This window comes from Engystomops pustulosus, chromosome 7 (genome assembly GCF_040894005.1).
Source record: "Engystomops pustulosus chromosome 7, aEngPut4.maternal, whole genome shotgun sequence".
NCBI lineage: Eukaryota > Metazoa > Chordata > Amphibia > Anura > Leptodactylidae > Engystomops > Engystomops pustulosus.
In genome coordinates this window covers 42147697-42171812 of record NC_092417.1, presented here as the reverse complement: position 1 = coordinate 42171812, position 24116 = coordinate 42147697, and the positions used below count along the sequence as shown (strand labels likewise).

At 40.2% G+C, this 24116-nt stretch overlaps 1 protein-coding gene across 6 annotated transcripts in view; it reads right to left on the bottom strand.

Moving 5' to 3' along the window:
- Window positions 1–5088: 5088 nt before the first annotated feature.
- The window catches only part of PCNX1 (pecanex 1), a 60650-nt gene continuing 41622 nt past the window's right edge, over window positions 5089–24116 (bottom strand). For all 6 annotated transcript variants that reach the window (XM_072115596.1, XM_072115597.1, XM_072115598.1 and 3 more), the window contains 21 exons: window positions 23626–23717; window positions 22952–23061; window positions 21579–21684; window positions 20734–20826; window positions 19614–19764; window positions 19328–19469; window positions 18827–19004; window positions 18539–18647; window positions 18279–18408; window positions 18061–18119; window positions 17278–17493; window positions 14848–15101; window positions 14535–14765; window positions 14319–14419; window positions 13832–13982; window positions 13243–13473; window positions 12538–12812; window positions 11882–12090; window positions 11113–11540; window positions 10236–10376; window positions 5089–7243 (listed from right to left, as the gene is read on the bottom strand). In XM_072115596.1, the coding sequence (XP_071971697.1) occupies window positions 7103–7243; window positions 10236–10376; window positions 11113–11540; window positions 11882–12090; window positions 12538–12812; window positions 13243–13473; window positions 13832–13982; window positions 14319–14419; window positions 14535–14765; window positions 14848–15101; window positions 17278–17493; window positions 18061–18119; window positions 18279–18408; window positions 18539–18647; window positions 18827–19004; window positions 19328–19469; window positions 19614–19764; window positions 20734–20826; window positions 21579–21684; window positions 22952–23061; window positions 23626–23717 (3548 nt within the window). In that variant the 3' untranslated portion in view covers window positions 5089–7102. The remainder of the gene's footprint in view (window positions 7244–10235; window positions 10377–11112; window positions 11541–11881; window positions 12091–12537; window positions 12813–13242; window positions 13474–13831; window positions 13983–14318; window positions 14420–14534; window positions 14766–14847; window positions 15102–17277; window positions 17494–18060; window positions 18120–18278; window positions 18409–18538; window positions 18648–18826; window positions 19005–19327; window positions 19470–19613; window positions 19765–20733; window positions 20827–21578; window positions 21685–22951; window positions 23062–23625; window positions 23718–24116) is intronic.

Here is a 24116-nt window from a genome sequence, read left to right as displayed (position 1 = left end):
TAAGTTCTGACATCATCAACACTTCCTAAAAAATGATGCAATATTTGGACACTTTTCTGTTAAAAATAAAAGGTAGAAACTGTTTACTCTTCAGGAGTCCATTTAATATCCGAGTTTCTAGGAGATAGTTGTCAAGGATTCTTTTTGTCGTCTTGTGTCTTGCAGAATACCCTATAGCAGTGATGGCGAACCTTTTAGGCACGGAGTGCCAAATCTACAAGCAAAAGCCAGATATTTTCACAAAGTGCCAAATGCCAATTTAAAGATATTCACAGGTTTTCAACATATTGGCGCCCTGATTACACCAATACAAGAGAAAAAAGGAGAAATTTGGTTTGTTATTGTAGTTTTCCTCTAAAGTTCTCTTAATAGGATGAATCATGGGTTCCAAGAAGAGGCTACAATGATAATCAAGGTCTGTCCACACCTCCTTGATTCAGGTCTTGAGTCCTGAATGTTGACCTTTGTGCTGGGCCATGGCCTGGGTGCCCAAAGAGAGGGCTCTGAGTGCCACCTCTGGCACCCGTGCCATAGGTTCGCCATCACTGTCCTATAGAATATGTCTGGGCGGTGGCCTTCAGTCTGAATGTATCATCAGTCTTCATATGTCCATGTAAGCACCATGAAGCAGTAATGTGAGCAGCCCTCCGCAAAGAACTCCCCGGAGGAGACCGTGGGCAGCTCTTAACCAGACGGTGATGAGGTCGCTAATAGAAACAGAAGGGGTGTGCAGATACTACCCTTTTTACAGGATCAAAAACCACTTACCAAATTGTGTTGAGGGATTTGAGACCCTTGCGAATCAGTGATTTGGGTGAATGGTTTAGATAATTTCCTTGTAGGTCTAAGAAGGCCTCTGTGTAATAGGACACAAGACAATTTTATTAGATGATAATGAGTTTTTTCCATTGGAATGATGGTCTCTTCGGGTCAGATTAGTTGATCAGCCAATATGGTAATAGTTCATCAGATATGCAATAGATATATTTGCTCCTCCTATTACATAAAGAACCACTTTTCAGGCTCCATTATACTGGCTCATCACTTTAGATATCAGACCAGAAGACTTCATTCAGATGTTAAAATTCCTGGTCTTGTTCTATTCAAGACCTACCCAACTTCTGCAGATTTTTGACTGTATATTTGAGTATTTTGTGCTATGGCCACAAGCCCCAGACCTTAGAATTATCCAAGTCTGATGGGTTGGTAGATGACATGAGAGACAAACACAATAGAGATTAATCTTTTTTGACCAACTCCAATAATGATCGTCCTTCTGAATGTTACTTTGATTCCCAATGTGGAGTCTGTATTGTATTTGCTACCATCTCAAACATATCTGCTGTGGAAACCTTATACAGTTTACAATACAGTCCATAAAAAACATAATGGTATAAAATATATACTACGTTCCAGGACTAGATCCATGGTGGAGAATTGATCATTTTAGTGGAGATTACTATGGGTCTCATCATAACTTTTTACTTTTAAGGCTTATTTTTTTTTACCATAATCTGTCATTTGTCTGATTCTTAAAGGGAAGCGACACCTTTAAGAAACTATGGCTTTAAATATATTTATTTAGTTGGGTTTTGAATGGGCTGGAGACTTGATTCATCACCACTCATCTAATAACACACATTAACACCCTTCAGGATTCCTAGAATTACACTCGCTGTACACTTCTAACTCAACATGAAAATTCATTTGTTAGAGCCTTTCCTCATCTCACAGGATGGTATACTATCCCTTAATGTATACCATAAGGATCACAAAGAAGTTTATCACAAACTATGGTGGTTAAGGATTAAATGGCTGACTGCTTTCCTGAATGAATGGGAGTTAGGAAAGCAGAGCCCTGTACCTATAGACCTCCATCTAGTGTCGCTGATAATTGGGCTTTGATGGCTGCTTGGTGCTGTCAAAAGGGATCAACTACATTCAGAAATTTAGTACAAAATGACCTGAAAAACATTCACACACATTTCACTGAGTTTGTTGGCTTCTTAAATATAACCAGGGGAGTAAATACAGGGGAAGCAGCCGCTATGGGGCCCAAAGTGTATATGATGTATGTCTGTACATGGTGAAGCGTATATGCTACTGTATGTATGGGTATCATAGTATATAAGGCTGGAAAAAGACGCAAGTCCATCAAGTCCAACCTTTAAGAATTAAATAAATGTTTTATCCCCATAACCCGTGATATTTTTTCTCTCCAGAAAGGCATCCAGGCCTCTCTTGAACATGTACATAGAGTCCGCCATAACAACCTCCTGCGGCAGAGAGTTCCATAGTCTCACTGCTCTTACAGTAAAGAACCTTTGTCTATGGTGATGGTAAAATCGCCTCTCCTCTAGGCGTAGAGGATGCTCCCTTGTCCTGGTCACAGGCCGAGGTATATTTTGTATTTATAAATGGTATGTATATACTGTATGTTTATGCAATATGAAAATGTGTGTGTTTGTAACTCATGTGTGACTATACAAATATGTGTGTGTGTGTATATATATTATTATTTTTTTTTTTTTTTTTTCAAACGGGGAAGGGGCCCCATTCAGAAGTCTGCTATGGGGCCCTGCCTCTAAATTATAATTAGGGGTGTAACTAGTAGGGTGCAATGCTTTCCTTTTAAAGTTGTGCTAGGAGAATAAGCTACATTAGTAAAGCAAATATTTAAAGGAACCCTCCAGTCACAGCGGATTCACATGTGTATGGCGTGAAGGAAGAAGCGTGACTCTAGGTTCTAGGAATACAATGAAAAACAAGTCATACTGCTTCCTTTAGACCCCACACTATGCATTATTAAACAAATTAAGTGACTGGAGGGTTCTTTTAAATGACTAAGTCAACTATAAAGGCTTTCTAAAATTGTGCAATTTTCAGATACCCATTTTTGGACTCTAGTACCTAGAACCATGATGTCACATTAAAGGAAATTATCAAAATGGAAGAGGCTTATTCATAGCTCCAGGCTCAGTGACTGTGTTCTACTTCCTTCTAAAATCAACCTTTTAAAGTATGCTAATGAGCCAGAAGGGCCCTGCGAGTTTACAAGAGTTCCTCCATGATGCATGGGCTGTTACACTGCGACAAAGCACTTCCCCCACCACTGTGTGATGAAATATCCTCTGCTGCACTAAGATTACATGAAGGGAGGGGAAGTGCTGAGGGAGCAGAGGAGGAGACATGCTCCTCCACAGTGTAAAAGCCTGTGACTTGTAACTCAGATCCAGGCCCTGACACTGGTAATCTTGTATTTGTTAGTTAAGAGCACTATCAGTAAGTGGCCCTGGATTATCATTTTTGATTTTGGTGGTAGATTTACTTTAGAAAAGAATCAACAGCCTGATGAGATTCTCATCTTTAATATGATACCAAAAGTTCTAGGTACAATAGAATCCAAGATCTGAGGTGACTTTCCACACACCAGTGACTCACTTTAAGCAAAAAGTGACTTTTCCAAGCTGATTTGAATATATGGAGACTATGCAGGCGATTTATGTTTTAATAGGTAAATAGACAAGTTTCAATGTAAGTGAGTAGTTTAGTAGTGTGCATGCTAGTGACATGTTCCTTTTACGGTGGCTTCAGCACAGTAGCTTAGTGGTTAGCATTACAGCCTTGCAGCGCTGGGGACCTGGGTTCTCGTCCCAGGTCTACATCTGCAAAGAGTTTGTATGCCGTTTGGGTGGGTTTCCTCTGGATCCTCCGATTTCCTCCCACACTACAAAAACACACTAGTAAGTTGATTAGATTGTGAGCTCCATTGGGGACAGGGACCGATTTGGCAAGCTCTGTGCAGCGCTGTGTTATATGGGTGCACTATATAAATAATAATAATTACTTTAACTCCCCTTTGTTATGAATGCTGCAATCTGAAACTTTGAGACACAGTTCTTGGTGGATTTGCAAGTTGATATAATTATGTATCGATATCACTTCAATTGAACAAACTCAAAATCCAATTTATAAAAAAAAAAAATAACAAAATACAATGAACACAGGCATCAGAAAATAAATATTAACTCGTGGTCACTTTTTCAATTTTTTTTTTTCTTTTAAATTAAATTATTTTGTAATCAATTGATAACATTCCAATGTTCAGCATCTGTCGCCCAAGTTTTCTAAACAGCACAAGAAACATATAGCAAAAATGATCAAAAACACACAGCTTTTCCTGAGCTTCTAGACCTAATTGAATACAAAATAAAAGAAGGATTGCAAATAAATAACTATATTTCCAGGATAAAAAAAAAAAAAAAAATTGGAAAGTAAAGGCAATGTTAAAAAAAAAAATAGTAAAAAAAAATATATATATATAACAAAAACATTCATATTAAAATGGGCTGTTCTTGCAAATATCAACCACACGTTCTGGAGGCCAATAAACCCAAAAGCATCAATTTCTATAGAAAGACTGAGGCTGGGGTAGAAGAATCGGATTAAAAACACACAGATACAAGGTATTCTCACATCCTGAAAATGCATTGATAGCCATCTAATAAACCAACAGATTTGACAACACGTATGTATAAGTCATTGTCACAGTTATAAATACTCAAAACGTTCATTTTTATAAATCGAGGGAAGTTACAAGGAGCAGGAAAATGGCAAAGGAAAATATAGTCTGGATATGAGTGCATGGTGCTGGGGGCTACCCTCAGATTATTATCCATCCCCCACCTACTGTCTTACCAGAAGATGACATGCCTCACTATGGTATGAGATTTAGGAAGAAGGTCAAATATGAACAACCACTATTTAAGATTTTTCTTTATACCAAGTAAATTAAAGGTGGACACAAATACCCAATGATCTGATTTACCTCTATGACAGATGAGCAGGTTTGGTCTGACTCTCTATGAGCGCTATGGGATTTACTGGACCGGACCTATAACCACTGAATGGACTTGCTGACTCTAAACTCACTCATGGGCAACAAGCTCTTAAGCCCAAATGAACCCAGGAGTTATAACTTTACAAATATGACAAGACTGCAGTTAACCTTAGTACATTGAAGAACATCTACCACCAGGATGAAGGATTGTAAACTAAGCACACTGAAATACTGGTGTGTGACCCATCTGGCTGCTCTTCTCTTAGCTTCTTATTCCCTTTTTTTTTTTTTTTTTTAAGGATTTTAAAATTATGCAACATTTTAATGGAGCCTGGAGACCCTCAGGTTCATTTGCATAATTTCTAAAGCCTTGTACTCTTAAAAACTAGAGCTTAAAAGGAGAGCAGATCCTACCAGAGGGGGTACACACCAGCATGTAAGAGTGCTTTGTTCACAATCCTCCTTCCCCGTGGTAGACTTCTTTAATTTCCATCCCAGGGAGAAATATGGAGGATTTTTAGCTAGATAAGATGATCTTTAAAGCAACACATACGCAGAAATTCTCTGCCGCTCCGGTTGGACACACCCTTATCCACCACCAGTCTCTACTTTCCGGTAAATTTGAGGAGAGGGGGCGCCAAGTAATTAGATATTGGGAAAGAGACTTGCTGCCTTGTAGAGCATTTACATATAGTTCTATAATTTTGCACAATAGCAGCAAAAAAATCACAATGTGTGAAAATAAAACCTAGAAATATTACCCCCATGAAGGTTGCCCCTGTTCTGAACTAGCTAGAGAAACCTCTAGCATACAGCTGTGAGAAACATGGTGGTGCTTAGGTGCCAATACTAGTAGACTATCCGCTTCTAACCTGGGGAGGGTGGGATGATGCCCTTCATTGCCCCTCTAATGATCACCTAATGGACATGCATAAACTGCTTCCCGTGATAAAATCTTGCATAAGCACCCATTTGCGGGGCGTCCCACAGAATCTTCGGGTCATTATAGGCAGATCCAAACAACTATAGATGGTCTGAACCAACTGGGCTGACGGGGAATGGGATTCTATGAATCATAGTGATATATGATGCACATAGTCTCCTTTTGAAGCAGCAAAACAGAGGGATCTTTATCAGGGAGGGGGGGAAGAAGGGACTCTTCCTTGTATGGTACATCACTATGATACTAGACATCCCCTTCCTGGCACGGTCATCAGTCTAAGAAATCCGGTACCCAGTCTGTGATTCAAAGACCAAGAATAGTTGTCTGAGGAGACACTTAATCAACGAAAGATCACTTACAACCTCTGACCTCCATGGGAAGGTGAGGTGACCTTTTCCGCTACTCACCATGTCTAGAAAAGGAAGATTTGGGTAAAATACAGTATTCAGTGAATATAAATGTATACAGTATATAGAGTTAGTCTTAATGTTCAGACTTTCTAGAAGGTAACATATAACAATGTGCAGCAGTAGGTTAGAAACTTTTCATTCTCTGGGAATTCAGCAGTTTATTTTTTAGGAAAATTTGGAAACATGGCTACAGTACAGCCTCTACCATATAGGCTGAAGGCCAATAGCCACCTACAGGGAGGAATCACAGGCTGAGGATGGTTGGGGGGAAATAGACCTTAAATCCAATAAAAATCAATTTAAATTATGTTATTTCTGTATATTTATATATATATATATATTTATAAATAAACGCTCTGACCAATATCAGAATTTTTTTTCTCTTAGTGCACTGTTGTAGGAAAACGATCTAATGCAGTTTCTTCAAATTAAAAAAAAAATCTATATAAGGGTTAAAAAAAACAAAACAAATGCAGTCTAGTGTATAACAACATAACCTGAATAGAAATCTGAAAAAATAATTGTAATGTGGGAGGGGATAAAGAAAGAAAGAGACGACAACATGCTGCAATATGAGACATGGCAACTGTTTTTGGCAAATAAATTAGAAAAATATGAAGATCATATTCTGCATGGAGAAATTCAATAGGTTTCTGACTTAAAGCATATGAAATGCATAGCATTATTTCATTGTACATATAAGATAATGGTCTTATAGTTTTTTTTTTTCTTGTTTATATTCCTTATGCAGGTGAACATCCGTAGATTCTTAAAACAAATGCAGAAAAATAATCATTTTACACGTCTGGGCCGTGTCAGAGCCCTTCTCCGTCTTGAAAACTCTGTCCCCAAACAGTTTAAAAAGTTCATTTCTGTCAGAAAGCTTCAAAAGACGAGTGAACGGCAGAGTCACACTTCGGCCCCAAGCTCAAGCACCCCAGTCTCTATCACAGCAACATATTTGTCCTCAATCTTAATCAGCAGGATAGTTTTGTCAATGTGGGACCTATTACAAGGGTCTCTGCTGCAAGGCACCCAGCGGTGAATTACCTGTGGAAAGCGACACAGAAGAACAGAGCGAGAGAGAAGGAAAGAGGGGAAGAGATCGGGAGAGAGAGACGAGCGTTAGAGGTCAGTCTGGTGAAGAGGTCGCATTTCATATGGTCCTTTTTGACCTGAAGGTGAAATCAGTATATTTCTATATTATTTTGTACTAGACATTTCATGAAATACAAGAATGATTCCAATAATTTTACACCAAAGTGGGGCAGGAAAAAAAAAAACGTAATAAAAAAATAAAAGGATGCTTAAAATGTATTTTATATATACCATATTTTTGAAGCGATAAGACGCACCGGATATTTAGTCATGCAGGCAAAATATATTTGACAACAAATGAAAACTTCCCTGCTGGTCACACACAAACACTGCTCGCACAGCCCCGTCCCGGCGCCGCCGCCGCCCTCGCTCGCACAGCCCCGTCCCCGGCGTCGCCCCCCTCGCTCGCACAGCCCCGTCCCCGGCGTCGCCCCCCTCGCTCGCACAGCCCCGTCCCCGGCGTCGCCCCCCTCGCTCGCACAGCCCCGGCGCCGCCGCCCCCCTCGCTCGCACAGCCCCGTCCCGGCGCCGCCGCCCTCCTCTCTCGCACAGCCCCGTCCCGGCGCCGCCGCCGCCCCCCCCCCCCCCTCGCACAGCCCCGTCCCGGCGCCGCCCCCCCCCCCCCCTCGCACAGCTACAGCCCTGCTACAACTGCTCCTTCACTCACACAGTTCTGCTACAACAACCCACACAGCATTTTAATTCTTGCCCAAGTGTGTCTTATAGTCCAAAATATATATAAATAAAAAAGTAGGGCAACAAAATTTGCCTTTATGGTGGTGCTTATCACAAAGTATACATTGCCTTTACTTTCCCTTTTTCTATCCAGAACTTAAATTGTGAGATACCATTTTGGAGTCAAATCAACTAAAAAGTTATAGGGCTACAAGGCACAACATAAAACGTTGAGCAGCCAATAGGGAGTGCGTGATTTGTGACAAAAATTAGGAGGTAGCACAAAACAACCTCAATTGCAATTTAGTAATGCAACATAGATTACAAGTTGTTACGGTGTTCAGTTTCGCTGACTCTATGCCCATCTATATGTGTAAAAAAGGAAAAAAAAAAAAAAAGGCGGTTTTGTCTGCAGCACCTATGCAGCGCAATACATCTCCATGGTAACAGACTACAAACCCTATAGTCACATTTCCTTCCACTGCTCTTCATCTTGATGCCTCTATACTCCGTGAGATATATCAAAGAGTAGACGGGATATCAAAGATCAGATGGAAGGGAGTAGGACTACATAATCACCATGCAGAGTTTGGATGTAACCCGCAACCAAAGCGGAAATTTAATATAACAGTGTCAAGTGGAAACGCAACACAAACATTGCAGATATTTACATATGGTTGTGCCATGGTACAGCAAAAAAACCCCAAAAAAACCCCAAAAACCTCAATGTTGGTTTCACACACAGTGTTTGTAAATGCAATTAAACATGTCAACATAGTGTTAATATGTTTACATAAACACAATGTAAACAACTCAAAAGCTGTGTGTGAACACAACCCAATGGTAATGAATCACTAATATGTGACATGCGTGTCCCTTGTACTAGGATGTACACCGGGGTGTAGATAAAACCAGGGCCGCATCTGCCATGAGGCAGGATGAAAATCTTGTTTCAGGCGGCGGACATCAGAGGCGGCAGAATGGCATGATTTAGGAGGCAGCTCGTGACCTGATCTATCACCCAGCAGAAGTTCCTGCTGGCTGCTCTCTGCTCCCCCCTGCACAGGTCATACACTATTTAGTTAGGATCCTTTTAGCTAGCAGACAATTAACCCCTCAAGCCACCATGACGTACCCCAACGTTATGGGCAGCAGTGCATAAAGACACCATGACATTGTGGAACGTCATGACTTCTGTCACTCTGACAATATGCAGCGATTGCTGTGACTGGTCATTTAGTACAGACAGACAAATCCCAGAAGAAAGTAGCATTCCCTGGCGGAGCTCACCTTATCAGTATCCTATCTCCTCATTTTCCTTCACAGACCCTCCACACCATAAATCACCTGCACACCACACACAATTAACCCCTTCACTGCCCAGCTGCATACCTCTCCCATCTGTGCCCTCCTCTACATTTTTATTTAACTTTGAAGAAAACCTAAAGGGTTAATAAAGCTCCTTAAAGACATTTTGAATAATTGAAGGTGTAGTTTCTTAAATGGTGTAATTTATGTGTTTGTATCTGTTGTTTAGGTCCATTGAAATCACTTGAAATTGCCCTTAATAAAATGAATTTGGAAATTTTTAAAAAAATATCTACTAAACTTCTACCATCCTAAAGATACAAAAGAATTTTTAAAAATGTTGCCAACGCAAAGCAGACATATGGCGAATGTTATTTATTAAGTCATTTTTGTGTTATAACTATTTGTTCAAAAATTTTATTTAAAATACTGATCTCAGGAGGTAAACAATTGATACATATGGGTATTTGTGTGAGTGATTGTCTATATACAAAGAGTGTGGAAATAAACATTTAAATAAGCCTGTGTATACAGCGTTGGGGGGGGGGGGGGGGGGGGCGCTATTTGAATTTTCGCCTCAGGCAGCAAAAAGGCTAGAATCGGCCCTGGATAAAACTAAAAGTGGCAAACCCCCCCAACTCCTGGTAAAATAATGTAGGAATGAGAAGTCTGTTTTACAAGTAATCCCTGTTTATTAAAGCAGCAGTGCAACAATCGGTCCCACCTGAGACAATCTGAGGGATACCCAAGATATTGTGGAACAGAAATTAAGATCCTTGCATCCTTAGCAACTACCATTAACAAACAAAAAGAAAAATACTTTATTAATTTAAAATATTATCCCGACAGATGGAACAATGTAAATTTGTCATCAAGGATAAAAACAAAAAGAAAAAAATAAAATAATTGCGCTTCTCCCTTGGAGATATTAATAGATATCATCATAACTGTAGTAACCTACATGGCCTTCCATGCCTTCCTGAGGGCTCCAGTCTTTCCAGCTATTTTTCCCAGCTTTGAGCCGCACTAGCTCATCTGGCCATTGCAGCTCTTTTCTTTTGGATATATTAACTCCTTCAAGCACCTGGCTTGGATCCACAATCTATAGAATATAAAACATTTCTTATTACTAACGAAAAAACAAAAACACATTTTAAAGGGCTTATCCACCACCCACATTTGAACCAAACCTCTGTGCCTTTAGTGTAGATACAGGGCAGCAGTACATCCCATGGTATGGTCATACAGTAGGAATGTACTGTGACTCGGCTCTTCCCCCTGAAAGCGGGGGCAATCACTGGTGCTGCTGATGTTCTGGTGTCTCCCGAGAGACATAACTGTCCTTATATGGATAGTTTTATCACTGGGGCAACACCCTGGTACACACAGGGGAGGCTGGGGACAGATACCATACAGTTGCATCCATCCTCATAGCCTCTAATTGCGCTTAATGCACTTTCCAGCAGTTCAGAAAAAATGCAGCCTGCCAAACTGGTTCAAGGTGACAAAGTTGATACTGATTTTCGACCTCAAGCGCAGCATAAAGCATCATGATCGCGGCTGTCAAAAGTTCCTTATAAGAGGAACTTTAAAACTTTTTCACCAACACAACACCTTTACATCTACTTAATGTTCTACCACTTCTAATCACAGCTGAAAGTCTTTACTGTTCTGAAAAAAAAAAAAATCAACCACATTTTCAGGCCTCTACTATGAGATGGGAAGCGCCCAGGCTATGGCTGCCATCTGACAAAAAAAGAGAAATGGGCGGCTGCTCCATGCTACAATCAAATAGACACATCCATGTCTTACATAAAGCAGACTGTCCAATACTATACCTGTACTCTGTACATGACATCTTCCTTTTTGGCTCTTGAATGTGTTGCTGGACTTGAGTTGCCACATGACTGGGTTTCAATAAGGTTATTACCCCCTTCAGTTCCCAAAAATCCCACTAAAGTGTGCCGCTTGCATGCAGGTATACTCTGGCTGGAGCTGCTAGAGGAAGGAAGGCCGATCACAACTGACTGGCTTGTGGGCTCTGCCTGGTTTGCCATGGACAAACGTGACTGGATGGATGTTGGGAGATTACGGAGAGAGATCTGGCTGGTAGAGGATCGCCTGCAAGGCACAAATCCCGTGTTGGACGTCCGGAGGGATGAGTGACGGCTGTTGTAGCAATAAGACGACTGACTGGCTACAGAGCCGCGAGCGGGGGAATGTCTGACAAGGCTGGACTGCATGGAGTGAGAACTGTGGCTGGTTCCTGGAAGAAGAAAGGAACGACATTTTAATACATTGTATTCACATTCATTACAACATTATGTATTGGAAGTTATCTACACAAGTAACTGACTACACAGGAACAATAGAAATAAAAACCTAAGAGAAAAAGACATCCATCGCTGCAAAACTAGTGACAACACCCATTCCACAAAACAGTCTTTCCACTATACTATAAATATAGATATTATATGTATAATTTTTCTTTTATAGGTTTCTACAAAACATATAGCCAGAAAAAACAAACACATCAACCAGAGAGACATTTTTCTGCTGCTACTTATGTGCAGCTTCACAATCCTACTAGATTCTGCCACTTCTTACCTAGTGTTGATAGATGAGGGACTCCTGGAGGTTGGAGGCGTGAAGTCTGTACATGTCCTGTACCCCCAGGAATTCCCCCTTGTGATACACTGATCTGCGCATCATTTGCATTAGGAGGGTTGTTACTATTAATGGAGGTCCCGCCTCCAGCATCAGAGTCCTCTATATTACCACCACTGTTACATCCCGCTCCGCAGCCTTTCCTTAACCTAGAAGACAGAAAAAAAAACAAGATAAACCGTAACCTGACAAAAATCCGTGCACATACAATCCTTTCTCCTATGATCATCTTAATTATTATCTCTGTATAATTGCTTTGTCTCTATCATTTGCACTATCCGGTCAGAGATAATGCATAGGGACATATGCCATAAGACGGCAGGAGCGGTCAATTTAGTAAAAGAACAGATTTCAGAGGGATGGCACACTGAAAACTTCAAGGAGAATAGGAACATGCAGGTTGCTAAACCAATGTCAGCATGGAAAGGTTTATACTAGTTACTTCTAGGATCCGCTTCTGGCTTTGGCTTAGAAAACTGCACATTTATGGAAAACACATTTAATTTATGAGAAATCTAAGTGTTTTCTCAAGTAGACCTATTAGGAGGTCTCAAAGCAGTCTCTTAGATGAAACTTCGAAAGGAGATTCTCTTTACCTGTGCCATGTAGATACAATAAAATTCCTGATATTTGCCACACTTATCGGTCCTCCGAGTATTCCCTTGAGCTGATCATGGCTGTCAGAGTAGGAAGTTGTTAGTGGGGACACATAGATGGGGTATCCAATAGGCTGGTCACAAGAAGAGTTGATCATGTTCCTGAGAGCCTGTTTAGCATTCTGTATGCTTCCTCTCTCTGGGTTACGGTTCCGTAGAAATACCAGTTCCTGCTGCTGGCCGGCCCACAAACCACGAACACATTCTTTGTTTACCTGTTAGAAAGGGGTAAAGTGACTTCCATAAATGATATTTATAACTAATACAGAGGTCTCTGTGTTACAATGGCAATGTACAAATTTGAAAAATGACCCTCTTATTATGTAATTATAATTCTAGTGTATATAATTATATTATAGATACAATTATAGTGTACAAATCTGCACTGTAAGTTTTTAGCAAAATATAGTTTTTTTTATGCAATATCTGCCTCAAGCATGGTGTATTGTTGCTGGGTCTCCTGGTGCGATGATATAAGTCAACCTGCACTGCATAGTTCGCATTGCTATTTATGTTGAAGAATTATTCTTCCCACTATTGTACTATGTTTGTGCCTTTCTAAAACTGTAGATTTAGTTTAACGGGCAAGATATTTTCTGTATCCTCCAAGACAACCCAGAGTGAAAAGGTAAAGAAATTGCTCACCTTGATAACGCGGAAACTGAGATAGCGTTTATTTAACATAATAATCTTGTACTCGTTTGTCCCGTCATCCATGACATGGCGAAGGGCGAGCAGCGAAGGAGAGTTTGAGAGAACGGCGCTTCTCCAGGCAGGATCTCCCTCATGTGCAATTACCAGATTTTGCTCATGAGACATGATGGCTTCATATAACACCGCAGGGTCATCATACTCGTCTGGAGATGTGAAATGATCCTGAAAAAGGAAAACAGCATGTCATGTCATTCTATAGGAAGTTTCAACGTCTACTTCCAAGCTATGGCCATGTGATGTCACACAGGTTTATGAGCCTTTATTATATAAAACAGCTCCGATTACAATATAATGAGCCATGTACCTGTGTGACATCACATCACCATTGATCTGCATTTATCTACAGGAGCAATGAAGCTTCCCGTTGAATGACAACAAGCAAAGTTCCAGAAAACCATTAAAACTGAGGAATTGATTCAGAAAATATATTGGAAAATTGTATAAATTACACAAACAATGATTATTTGCTTAAAGTGGACAACCCTTTTTAATTTTAATTGATTGTATTCTCAACACAAACCTGGTGAAGTTTTAGTGACATCCGGATTCCAGGAACTACTACTTTTCGGAGTAATTCCATATCTGCAAAAATCCACTCATCACGAATGGAGGAGATGCGGAAATCTCCCTTAAACAAGGCATGCAGACCATAGAGAAAGGACTCCAGGTTACTAAAAGGAAAAAGTCAAAAGAACATAGCTAAACAGAGTAAAACTGCTATTGTATAAAAGCTGCGGCACTATGGGCGATACAGCCTTTAATACGGGAAAGGGTGCATTTAGCATGTGTCACTACTGCAATTTAAACAGCTACAATAATAAAACTAAACAAAATTTTGCTAAGTAAATGAGACTGAACAGATCACATTGCACCACCCTGGCTGTGAAATAAGCAAGTAAGAGGATAGCGCATGGAAGCTACAATTATACAAGAATAAAAAAATAATTCTAAACTGTAGCTAAAAAAATAACTACTAAAATCATTCAAGAAAAATGAGTCTACTCCACCTAGACATATGATGAGAAGCGGTGCCGAGGGCTCTTCTCCCCAAAATACAAAGTCCATAACAAAGTGTAACCAGAGGGGAATCTTTCTCCGCTTCAATAGGCTGAAATAAAACCAACAAAAAAAAGTATAAAATGAACAGTTTCCTAACCCCACTAAATGCAATGGAGTGGTTTTAGCTGTAAATGTTTGTGTAGCTATGCTAAATTATTCTTCACCTTCTCTCTGCGGGAGGAGCAGTACTTGATCCAGTTCAGGTAGCTTGCACAGAAGCTCTCTCTTGAGATGCCGGCCAAACGAAGGTCATAGTCTTCATCAATGTTTGGATTAAATGTAGGGTCCACATCTACGTAGCAGTGATCTGAACATGGTCGGAGTCCTTCCTGCATAGTTTCATTGGCCAACCACTCCTCCAATTTTGCAGATGTTGTCACGTAGTAGATAATGCCCTAGTGGACGGTACAGACAAATTTAACACATACAACAGTGAGATATGTAGACAATGCCGCTGTTATTGGACACACTCCTTACCTTGACATAGTAGGTAGTTAGAATCCGACGAAGGTCAAAAACCTGAAGCATGGAGGCTGCGCTGTTATCTGTAATGCTGTAACCCTCTAAAACGTACTTTGTTACCAAGACTTCCCACGCGAGCCAGCGCTGTCCAAAAGCAGCATTGAAGGAGAGCATGTGGGGGACGTGACCGGGCTCACAGCAACAGAACCCCTCATCTTCCTCCACACCCTCTGTGATGGCCTCTACTTCACGCTGTTGGCAATAGGTGCCTACAAATCATGGTATTGAAAGAGAAAGGATTAAATATGGGCAAGTTTTGCAGTAAAGTGCCCCTTTCTGGACTACTTAAAGGACATCCAGCACCAGGATGAAGGATTGTAAACCAAGCACACTGACATACTGGTGTCTGCACCCTCTGCCAGGATCTGCTCTTAGTTTAGCTTCTTTTACCCTGCATTTTTAACAAAATAAAAGGAATTCACAATTATGCAAATTAGCCTGAAGGGCTCTGGGCTCTATACTGCGTGTTAATGGAGCCTAGATTTGCATAATATTGAAAGCTTTTTTTTGTAAAAACAAAGCTAAAAGAAGTTTGAAGTGTGGACCCTCCCAGAAAGGGAACACATTAATAAGTCAAAGGGCTTGGTTTACAATCCTTCATCCTGGTGGTAGATGATGTTTTATGTTTATATTGCAAAAAATGTAAACAATATGTTTTCCCACGTTCCACGAGACTTCTCTTTTCATGTTCCCGTTTACAGAACCATAAGAGGAACTTATCTGCAGGACAAATTGTACTTCCTAGTGGCCCCATTTAATATTCTGCGCCATGTCCCGGGAAGCTGGAATCCAAACCAAATGCAATGGAACTGATAAACACAGTCGCACCATTTTGCTTTAACGCCTTTCACTGAGTTCTAAATGACGAATCCCCTTTATTTGTTGGATCAATACAAATCACTAAGATATTTAAAGTTATATTATTAGTTTTCTTATGTTTATAAAAAAAAAAAAAAAAAAAAAAAAAGGAAAGTACTGATCTTTGCATCACCATAATGCCAATAAACCAACGACAGTAACGTTTGTTTTTAGCGGGCGACACAACATTTCATTGCAACCACATTTGATCACACTAGTGAGCCTGATCACCTTAATATACAAATTCTGGCAGCAAGTGAAGCTTTTCATTTGAAGCCCACTGATGCTATACGGGTGTAGTGGTCAGGTATGACAGTAACACCTAACAGATTATATAGCAGATGTCCCCTGATAATGCAGCAGACACTTGCCCCGTATAGAGAGGCGTCAGTCCATAAAACCCTTCCAATTACGCATGACAACTAGGTGACAAGTATTGAAGTGTTAATAAAATATTACAACTTTAACTTAATCCACAAAACAGTTAAAGAATAGGTTTTTCAAGCACATAACATCAGTGATGTATTTTTTGGTTATCCAAGTGTGTGTGAGGGAGGCTATGACTCCCCTTCACTGCACCCATTCAAGTGCAATTGTTTAGGTAATGTAGCCGAGCTTTATTCAAAAGGAATGTAATGAAGCTGGAGATATTAGCAGTAGCAGCTGCTCATATCACTACAGGAGAAATATAGCACTGCTTGATGGTTAGTTATGTATGTGCAAGTGTACCAACGGTATGGAGGACAATAAATTATAAGCGCTATAAATTATGAGCGCTAGGACCATTTGTTAGCAGTAATAAACGGCTAGCTTTATTGGAACCCTCTCACGAGGGGGTGCATTCATGAGGGGGTGCATTCATGAGGGGGTGCATTCATGAGGGGGTGCATTCATGAGGGGGTGCATTCATGAGGGGGTGCATTCATGAGGGGGTGCATTCATGAGGGGGTGCATTCATGAGGGGGTGCATTCATGAGGGGGTGCATTCATGAGGGGGTGCATTCATGAGGGGGTGCATTCATGAGGGGGCGCATTCATGAGGGGGCAAACCGAGGTGCTGCTTTTTCCCCGGACTACTCTGCCAACTCCAGAGGCCAGTGGTGACTGCCAGGCTTCATGCTGCAGTCACCCCCTTCTAGTCCCACCCTCTCATTAATGCTCCAGACCGCTTTGAGCACGGTCCGATGTTCCTATTGCACTTCGTGGCAGTGTCTGCTATTGGAGGGTTCTGATAAAGCTAGCAGTTTACACTGCTAAAAATGGGCTAGCGCTAGGGGCTGCTTACTTTAGTAAGCAGCTCCTAGTGCCTTTTTTATGGGTGACAGGGTAAGCAGAATGGGTAAGTGCTGCAGTGCTCACAGAACCATTCTGACATATACTTTTATGTTGCATGTCCGCTAGCAGAACTAAACTCTTCTGGTATAGCCTTTGTCTGTAGTAATTTTTAAAGTCATGGCCACAAAGACATTAGAAGTGTTACAGGCCATTGCAATGTCACATCCCAAAGTGGTCAAACAACATGTGTACCTCGAAACTCTAAGCCTCGAAGCTGAAAGGTGACAAGTCCATTCCCAATTTCTATGAGGTGGACAAGAGCATTGAGATAATCCGAGGCGAGGATAAAACAGTCTCCTGTGTTGTAATTGCCCCAGCGTCCGAGAAGAAGGTCCCCACAAAGACTGTGCTGTAATGAGCGGGTGAGGTGCTCATAAAATATTGAATTCAGGTTGTTGTCATCGGACCCTATAAAACAAAAAAGAAGATGGACATGTTTTATTTTTTTTTTCTAGTTATGCACAAAATGTTTGTAATAACATTTGGTATGAGAGCAATATGGAATGCTGAGGATTATTTACCTTTATAATACAAAACATTCACAAATTTATCATTTACAGACCAAAAAAATACATCTATATACCAACAGAGAGAGTTCAACCAAGATACTCAAAATTACACAGAAATGCTATTACTCTACAATGACCGATGTGCCCTCATCCTCACTGTTCCACCTCCAGTTGCTTTCTCTATCTTGACATTACTATTTACATTATCTCTATGAAAATTATATTTAAATCTTTATCCTTGTGCAGCATCAGTGCTCACATATGAATGGGTAGATTATCTTTGTAATGTAACTTCATAATACTTATTTATGTGAAATTAATACATCTTGTGTATTATGCATTTAAAACAGGGAAATCTTGTTACTTCGGCCTTCCTTACTGGATTATTTCTTATTTCCATGTTGGTGAAAGTAATCATAGTTCATTAAAAGTAAGGATATTATTTTTAAAGAAAACAACTACATACCTGGATTTCGGTCAAGTTGAGAGGCCAGCCTTGTATTTGAGTGATCCACGCGTTTTGTGCTGTAACAGAAAATAATTTTCCATTTTACAAACAAACCAAAAAACATTCTAGCACGTTTAAAAAACAAAGGAACACTTTTACTAGGAACATTTAAACTTTACGTATACATCAATATAATAATATTAAGTCATCAGGATCAGAATGTTTCTATTACTTACTTGTAGTCTCTTTCCCAAAATTTTACAGGCCTTACATATGAAGTGATAAATATTGCACTCCCAAGGAAAGGGTTCAAAGGGGTTGAAAATAAAGCAGACACAATAGCCTGTACAAACAGCATAGCAGAATCTGATTATGGTTAAGGAAACACATCTTGAGTTCTGCATGAAACAAAGAACGATTGGAATTAATCACTGCAGAATATGCTGGCATCAGAAAACTAAACATTTTAAAGAAAAGTAAATTCCAAAAAGGATACGAGGTACGGCAAATGGCTGAGCAAAGGCATGGAATGCTGATCCCCATGTAATCTGCCACGGAGCAATGTATGTGTAGACAAAGCGCAACTTGTAAAAGAGCTCCCAAAGCTGAAACAGAGTAAACCGCCATAGTTATACCATTACAATAAAACATTGCATTTGTAGAATGGTATTTTAATCATCAATTCAAATATACTTTATTGGTCACTAACTTTTCAACAAACTTGGCATAAATCAGCAGGACAAAGGGACATTACAGGGAAAGAGGAAAACAATTCAGTGTATACCTTGCTGAAGAGGATGGACATGAAGAACAGGTCTAATAAGAGTTTCTCTGAACAATCCTTATAATCAAACGTGAAGAAGAGGACAGTGAAGATGAATGTGGCATACTGACAGGTAGGGCTACTGTAAGACGACCTTAGCAGCTTCATTCCAGCAATTGTGATGAACAACGCACCAACCCTGTTGGCAAAATAGATCAAAATGTCTCACTACAATGATTAAACTGGATTAAAACTGACTGCTTTACAGTGTTTGTCCTTAATTTACGAGTTAACCCACATCTACAGGAACCCTGGATCAGGAGAATGGGGATCCTGTTCTCACTAGTGGGTGGGGGTTGCAGGCAGGGCATGCTCCCCGCTTCAATCAAATCAATGAATGCGCCAGAGATAGCCGAACCATGTGCAACCTGTCAGTGCAGTGGTCAGACCTCCACAATATGCCCTCACTTTGAGGGGAACCCAATGTAAAGCTATAAAAGAGGTTATAAGTTGCATACTCACTCTGCACCAAGTTTCTTAGGACTACCTATATCCTTGGCACCATTGCTGAGTTCATTGAGAACTATGAGTGGGTAGATAACATTCTTTTCCACAAAGAGCAGCCAGACATGAGCCTTTTCAAACCACATCATATGAGCAGCATCTTTGGAAGGCAAAAGACATATATATCCGATTAATAAACAGGTGAATAGATTCTTTATTATTTTCTAATCTTATAATTTAAGAATGTAAAAAAAAAACAAAAAAAATTTTTTTTATAATCTTCCATTGCCACTGGATTACTTACTTCGAACTTCAAACTGATAATATTCCTTAGTTTTTAGCAGCGGGTGTGAGAAGCAGTGCCAGGGAAGCTGTTTGCGTACTTGTGGTAAAACGTAGTGAGTAAGAAAACCAACCGAGCCGACTACTGCATAGAGAACGTAACTCAGAACAGGCTGCAAAACACAGGGCGTAAAAAGCATCAGTGCACAATGCATATGTAAGACACTAAGAAATTTTATGTTGAGACATTTTTTCTTAAAACGTCACTCTTCCGCAGCTAAAATATTTCTCAAGCTAATAATAATAATCTTTATAAATATAGCGCATACTATTGCAAATAAATACCGTAAATATTTCTTCAAGAAAATCATAACTGTCTTCTGTGCCTATATTATAGTAAACTAGCATCAACTATAGTAATCTCGCATTAATATAGTAATCATGCATTATACAAGGGGTGCATAAACTTTTTCACCTCCACAGAAAACCCTAATAGCAGGCTATGACCAATGCAGACAACTGGGGCCCAATGTGTAGACATATGTATGTGTGTACCCTACAGTAGGTTTATACAGATCCCATATAACAGTGATCTAATGATTACATCCCATTGGATCACGGTTAACAATGATCTGTGACTTCCATGCATGTCACTTTGCCTCCTTTGCACCAAGAATCCCTGTGACATAACAGGATCCCATTCGGCCACAATGCGCAGTACCAGCGCTATTTTAAGTGGCACTGTGTTGACCCTCTGTCACAGTAAACAGCAGGAGTGTTTAGTGCCATGTAGGAAGGCTGGGTTGTCGCGCCTGTAAAAGGTCATGTGACTGGAGCATCACCGGATGCTGTTCACAGGACCTTTTATCTGGGCTGAGAGTTGCAGTGGTGAAGAAACTTGATGTGGCTGCAGCTTGTGGTCTTGACAGAGTTATTATTAATGCACACAAGGCACTTTTCAAGGAGTAAAACTGCATGTGCAGGCATCTTTGATGCTTGAACAGGTATTAAGGCAGCACCTAGAGGAAATATAAAAATATACAAAGCACTGTACACATACACTGAACTTGCACAAACCCAACATGACGTCAATTTATTATAAGTACAAGTTTAGGAGTTCATGAACAGAGGGTATCACTTACCTGTAATGCTGTAAACACAGTGCTGACGTGAATGGCAAAATAGAGAACCGCTATAACCACACAGACAACCAGGTCAGACTGAAGTCGCTCATTCTAGGTGTACAAAAGAATTTCATTCATTAAAGTTAAACTAGACGTTTAATGTTAATGCATAAAGCAAAGCTTAAAAAAGTGAAAATGATGCTAAGCAGTTGTAGATATTTCTTTGAAAAATACTAAATATTTTAATGAACAAATTAGATGCCAGTCCCTTAAAGGGTTTTCAGCAAATAATTGATATGGTTTGTGTAAGTTATACAATTTTCCAATATACTCTCTGTATCAATTCCTCACCGTTTTCTAGATCTCTGCTTGTTTTTCTGCTAGAGAAAGCTTCTATGCTTGCTTCCAGTAGACAGAAATGGGGACCATGGTCACACAGGTGCACGGCTCGTTAGTATCATAGAGAGTAATCAGAGCTGTGTGATATAACGAGCCGTGCACCTGTGTGACCATGCTCAGATTTCTATCCACTGGAAGTAAACATAGAACAGGACATAAAAATAGGACAGCAAGCAGAGATCTAGAAAACTGTTAGGAATTGATACAGAAAATATATTGGAAAATTGTATAACATCTCCTTACACAAACCATATTAATTTGCTGAAAGTGGTCAACCCTTTAAGGCCAAATCAAACATAAGCTACGAGGAGCTGCGCGCCGAAGATTACCTGGGAAACGGAGGAACGAGGCTACTGGGGCGTGGAGTAGCCGCGACTAGTATTCACAATTTTGTTTATACACGAATGTGAATGTTTATATTAATAAAACAAAATTAAGATATACTAAATAAAAGGTTGACTTACTACAGAGTTTCTTAGTTTCTCAGGAAGTGGGTCTTTCACTTCTGACAGAGGGTCCTCTGGATTTTTATCCTCATTGTTTGGAAAGAGTTTTGATTGCACCAATGAGCTAAAGCAAGCCAGAATAAAACAAGGATAAATATGTGGTTTCATTATGCCCTTGTTATTAAAAGGGACTGCACAGGGCTAAAACTTTTCATATAAGACTCCAGATGATTAGACAAAGCGTTAATAGCTCCTCCAGGGCTCCCATTGAGCTGCATACAGAGGTTGTGAGTGACATGATGACAGCCGAGAGCCTGTGTAGTCACTGGAAAGACTATGGTGATCCCTCATCAGTCTGTATAGTGCAACAGGATCTACACACGTGTGCTAATCACTGCTAAACGTATTCCCATAAGGGGGTACGGCATATACTTTCCTGTCACTTACAACATGTCTCACATTAAACCACAAGACCTCAGGTACTACAATGAAAACCATTTAACCCCCAGGGTCTCAGAAGACATATCAGCCTTTAAAAGCTAAATACCCAAAATGTCAGCCAATTTTGGGTTGACTTCGCTTATGTAAGAGCAGTTTTGTATTATCCACACTTCATCAAGAAACCATGGATAACAAAAAACAGCCATTGCCATCTTTATAATGCAGCAATTGGATTAGTTAGGCTTGGATATAAAGCAAAACGCGTAGGTTCCGTCTTACACACCTACCATACACATGGATAAACAAGAAAGGCTTTGGGGGGAGGGGGGTGCTACTACAGAGGTATTGTGGCTTTTTTTAAATTATTTTTTAAAGTACTTTAAAACTTTAAGAGTAAACCCGAGACCCATACAGCAGTTGTCCTGGTAATGTTTGCATAAAGGAGCAGGACACAAGATGTCACAAGAACTCTCGCTGGCATGTGACCCTGCTTGTTCTGGCTGTATTACACAAACTTTACCAGCGTAAGCACTATATTGATGACCCTATTAGTGTCCTTTTCAGGCCTCTTTGCTCCCGGTGTCCTGTGCTGCCGTACCCGTTTGTTTACATGGGAACAGCAGCTCCTGTGTGAAAAGTTCTGGCAGTCTGGTACGCCAACACATTCCTGTTCAAGCACCTGCTATAGCCCTGGGAGTTTGGGACGGGTGGACATGCCAGGGGGGCGGCTGCTATGCTTCTTTAAGCAAACGGTCATGGCAGTGTGGGACATTAGGAGCACTGAGGGAGGCAAGTATAGTTTTTTTTGTTTGTTTGTTTTTACAGCCCCCCCCACCCAACTTATTTATATCTTATATTTTATTTTAGTGTACTTGTCAATTTTTAATCATACACAATTTTACAATTTTCTTTATAACCACAGACTAGGAAGTAATTTGTCTGGAACTTACATGAGGACAGAGGGGTCGCTGCTCTGTCTGCTGAGATGGTAAGAAACGGCCACTAGTACACCACAAAAAATGGAGAACAATACAGGAACATGCGGGGCGTCCCAGGGATCCTGAAAAATATGGAGCACAGCAACGTCGTCTTAGAACTTGGGCAAGTAATACAACCTACTAATGTACATACAAATCCATTAGAGGAAGCCCAGAGGCACAGTGAGAAATATCGCTGACAAAGGTGATAAACGGAGACAAAGTCCCATGCAGGAAGGTAGCAGAGGTGAAATGTTACACTGTGACGGACAAGGTGTAGAAATCTGAAGCACATCAGCTATTTAATATTTATCATGCAAAGTACAAGGATCACTTTACTGCTGAGGCAAAAGTCTGACACAAGGGCAAAAAGAGGACGTCATTTACTTTTACAGTACTGAAATACATGGGCCACATCTGCTCTTGCAGTACACGTTACCTGCTACTTCAAAAGTAATGAAACTTTCGCAGAGTAAATAATTTCGTAATGCAAATTAAGGTGCAAATACATATTAAGTTTTCATTCATCCAAATTGGTTTTTCACACTAGTTTATTTGAGCCTGAGCTGCTTCATGAACAGAAAATTATTCAATCTGCATAATGGATTGTGTGACGAATATGTTATAAACAGGCTGTAAAGACTTACCTTAAGAGCACCATAACACAGTCCATAGAGTAAAGCTACTGCCACAATGCTACGAATAAAGCTGTAAAGTGCTGCAAGCAGGCTGGTGGTAGCTGAAAGACAGAATACAAAGAATTATATAGCAATCTGTAGAATCCTTCCATAACTGATCCCACATCAAGGAGAACACCACAAGGGTTTAGATTTTTACTAATGTTTGCTAGTGATCAGGCTAAAATAGACTCCAAAAATAAGGTTCATATCAGCAGAGAAATTATTTTAGAAAAATGTTTCCAATGGTGGAGCCCAACCATAAATCGTTGTTAAAGGTGTTTCAGGAAAAGTGATACTTATATCCATGAATGGAGCAGTGGTGTTATATAGGATTTCATTTTATCTGCTGGAACTCTGTTAGTCAACACATGACCACTATAGATGCATCGAGACGGGACCCTTGAGGTTCCAGCAGATTAATGTATATCCTGAGATATAAATCTAACTCCCAATATACT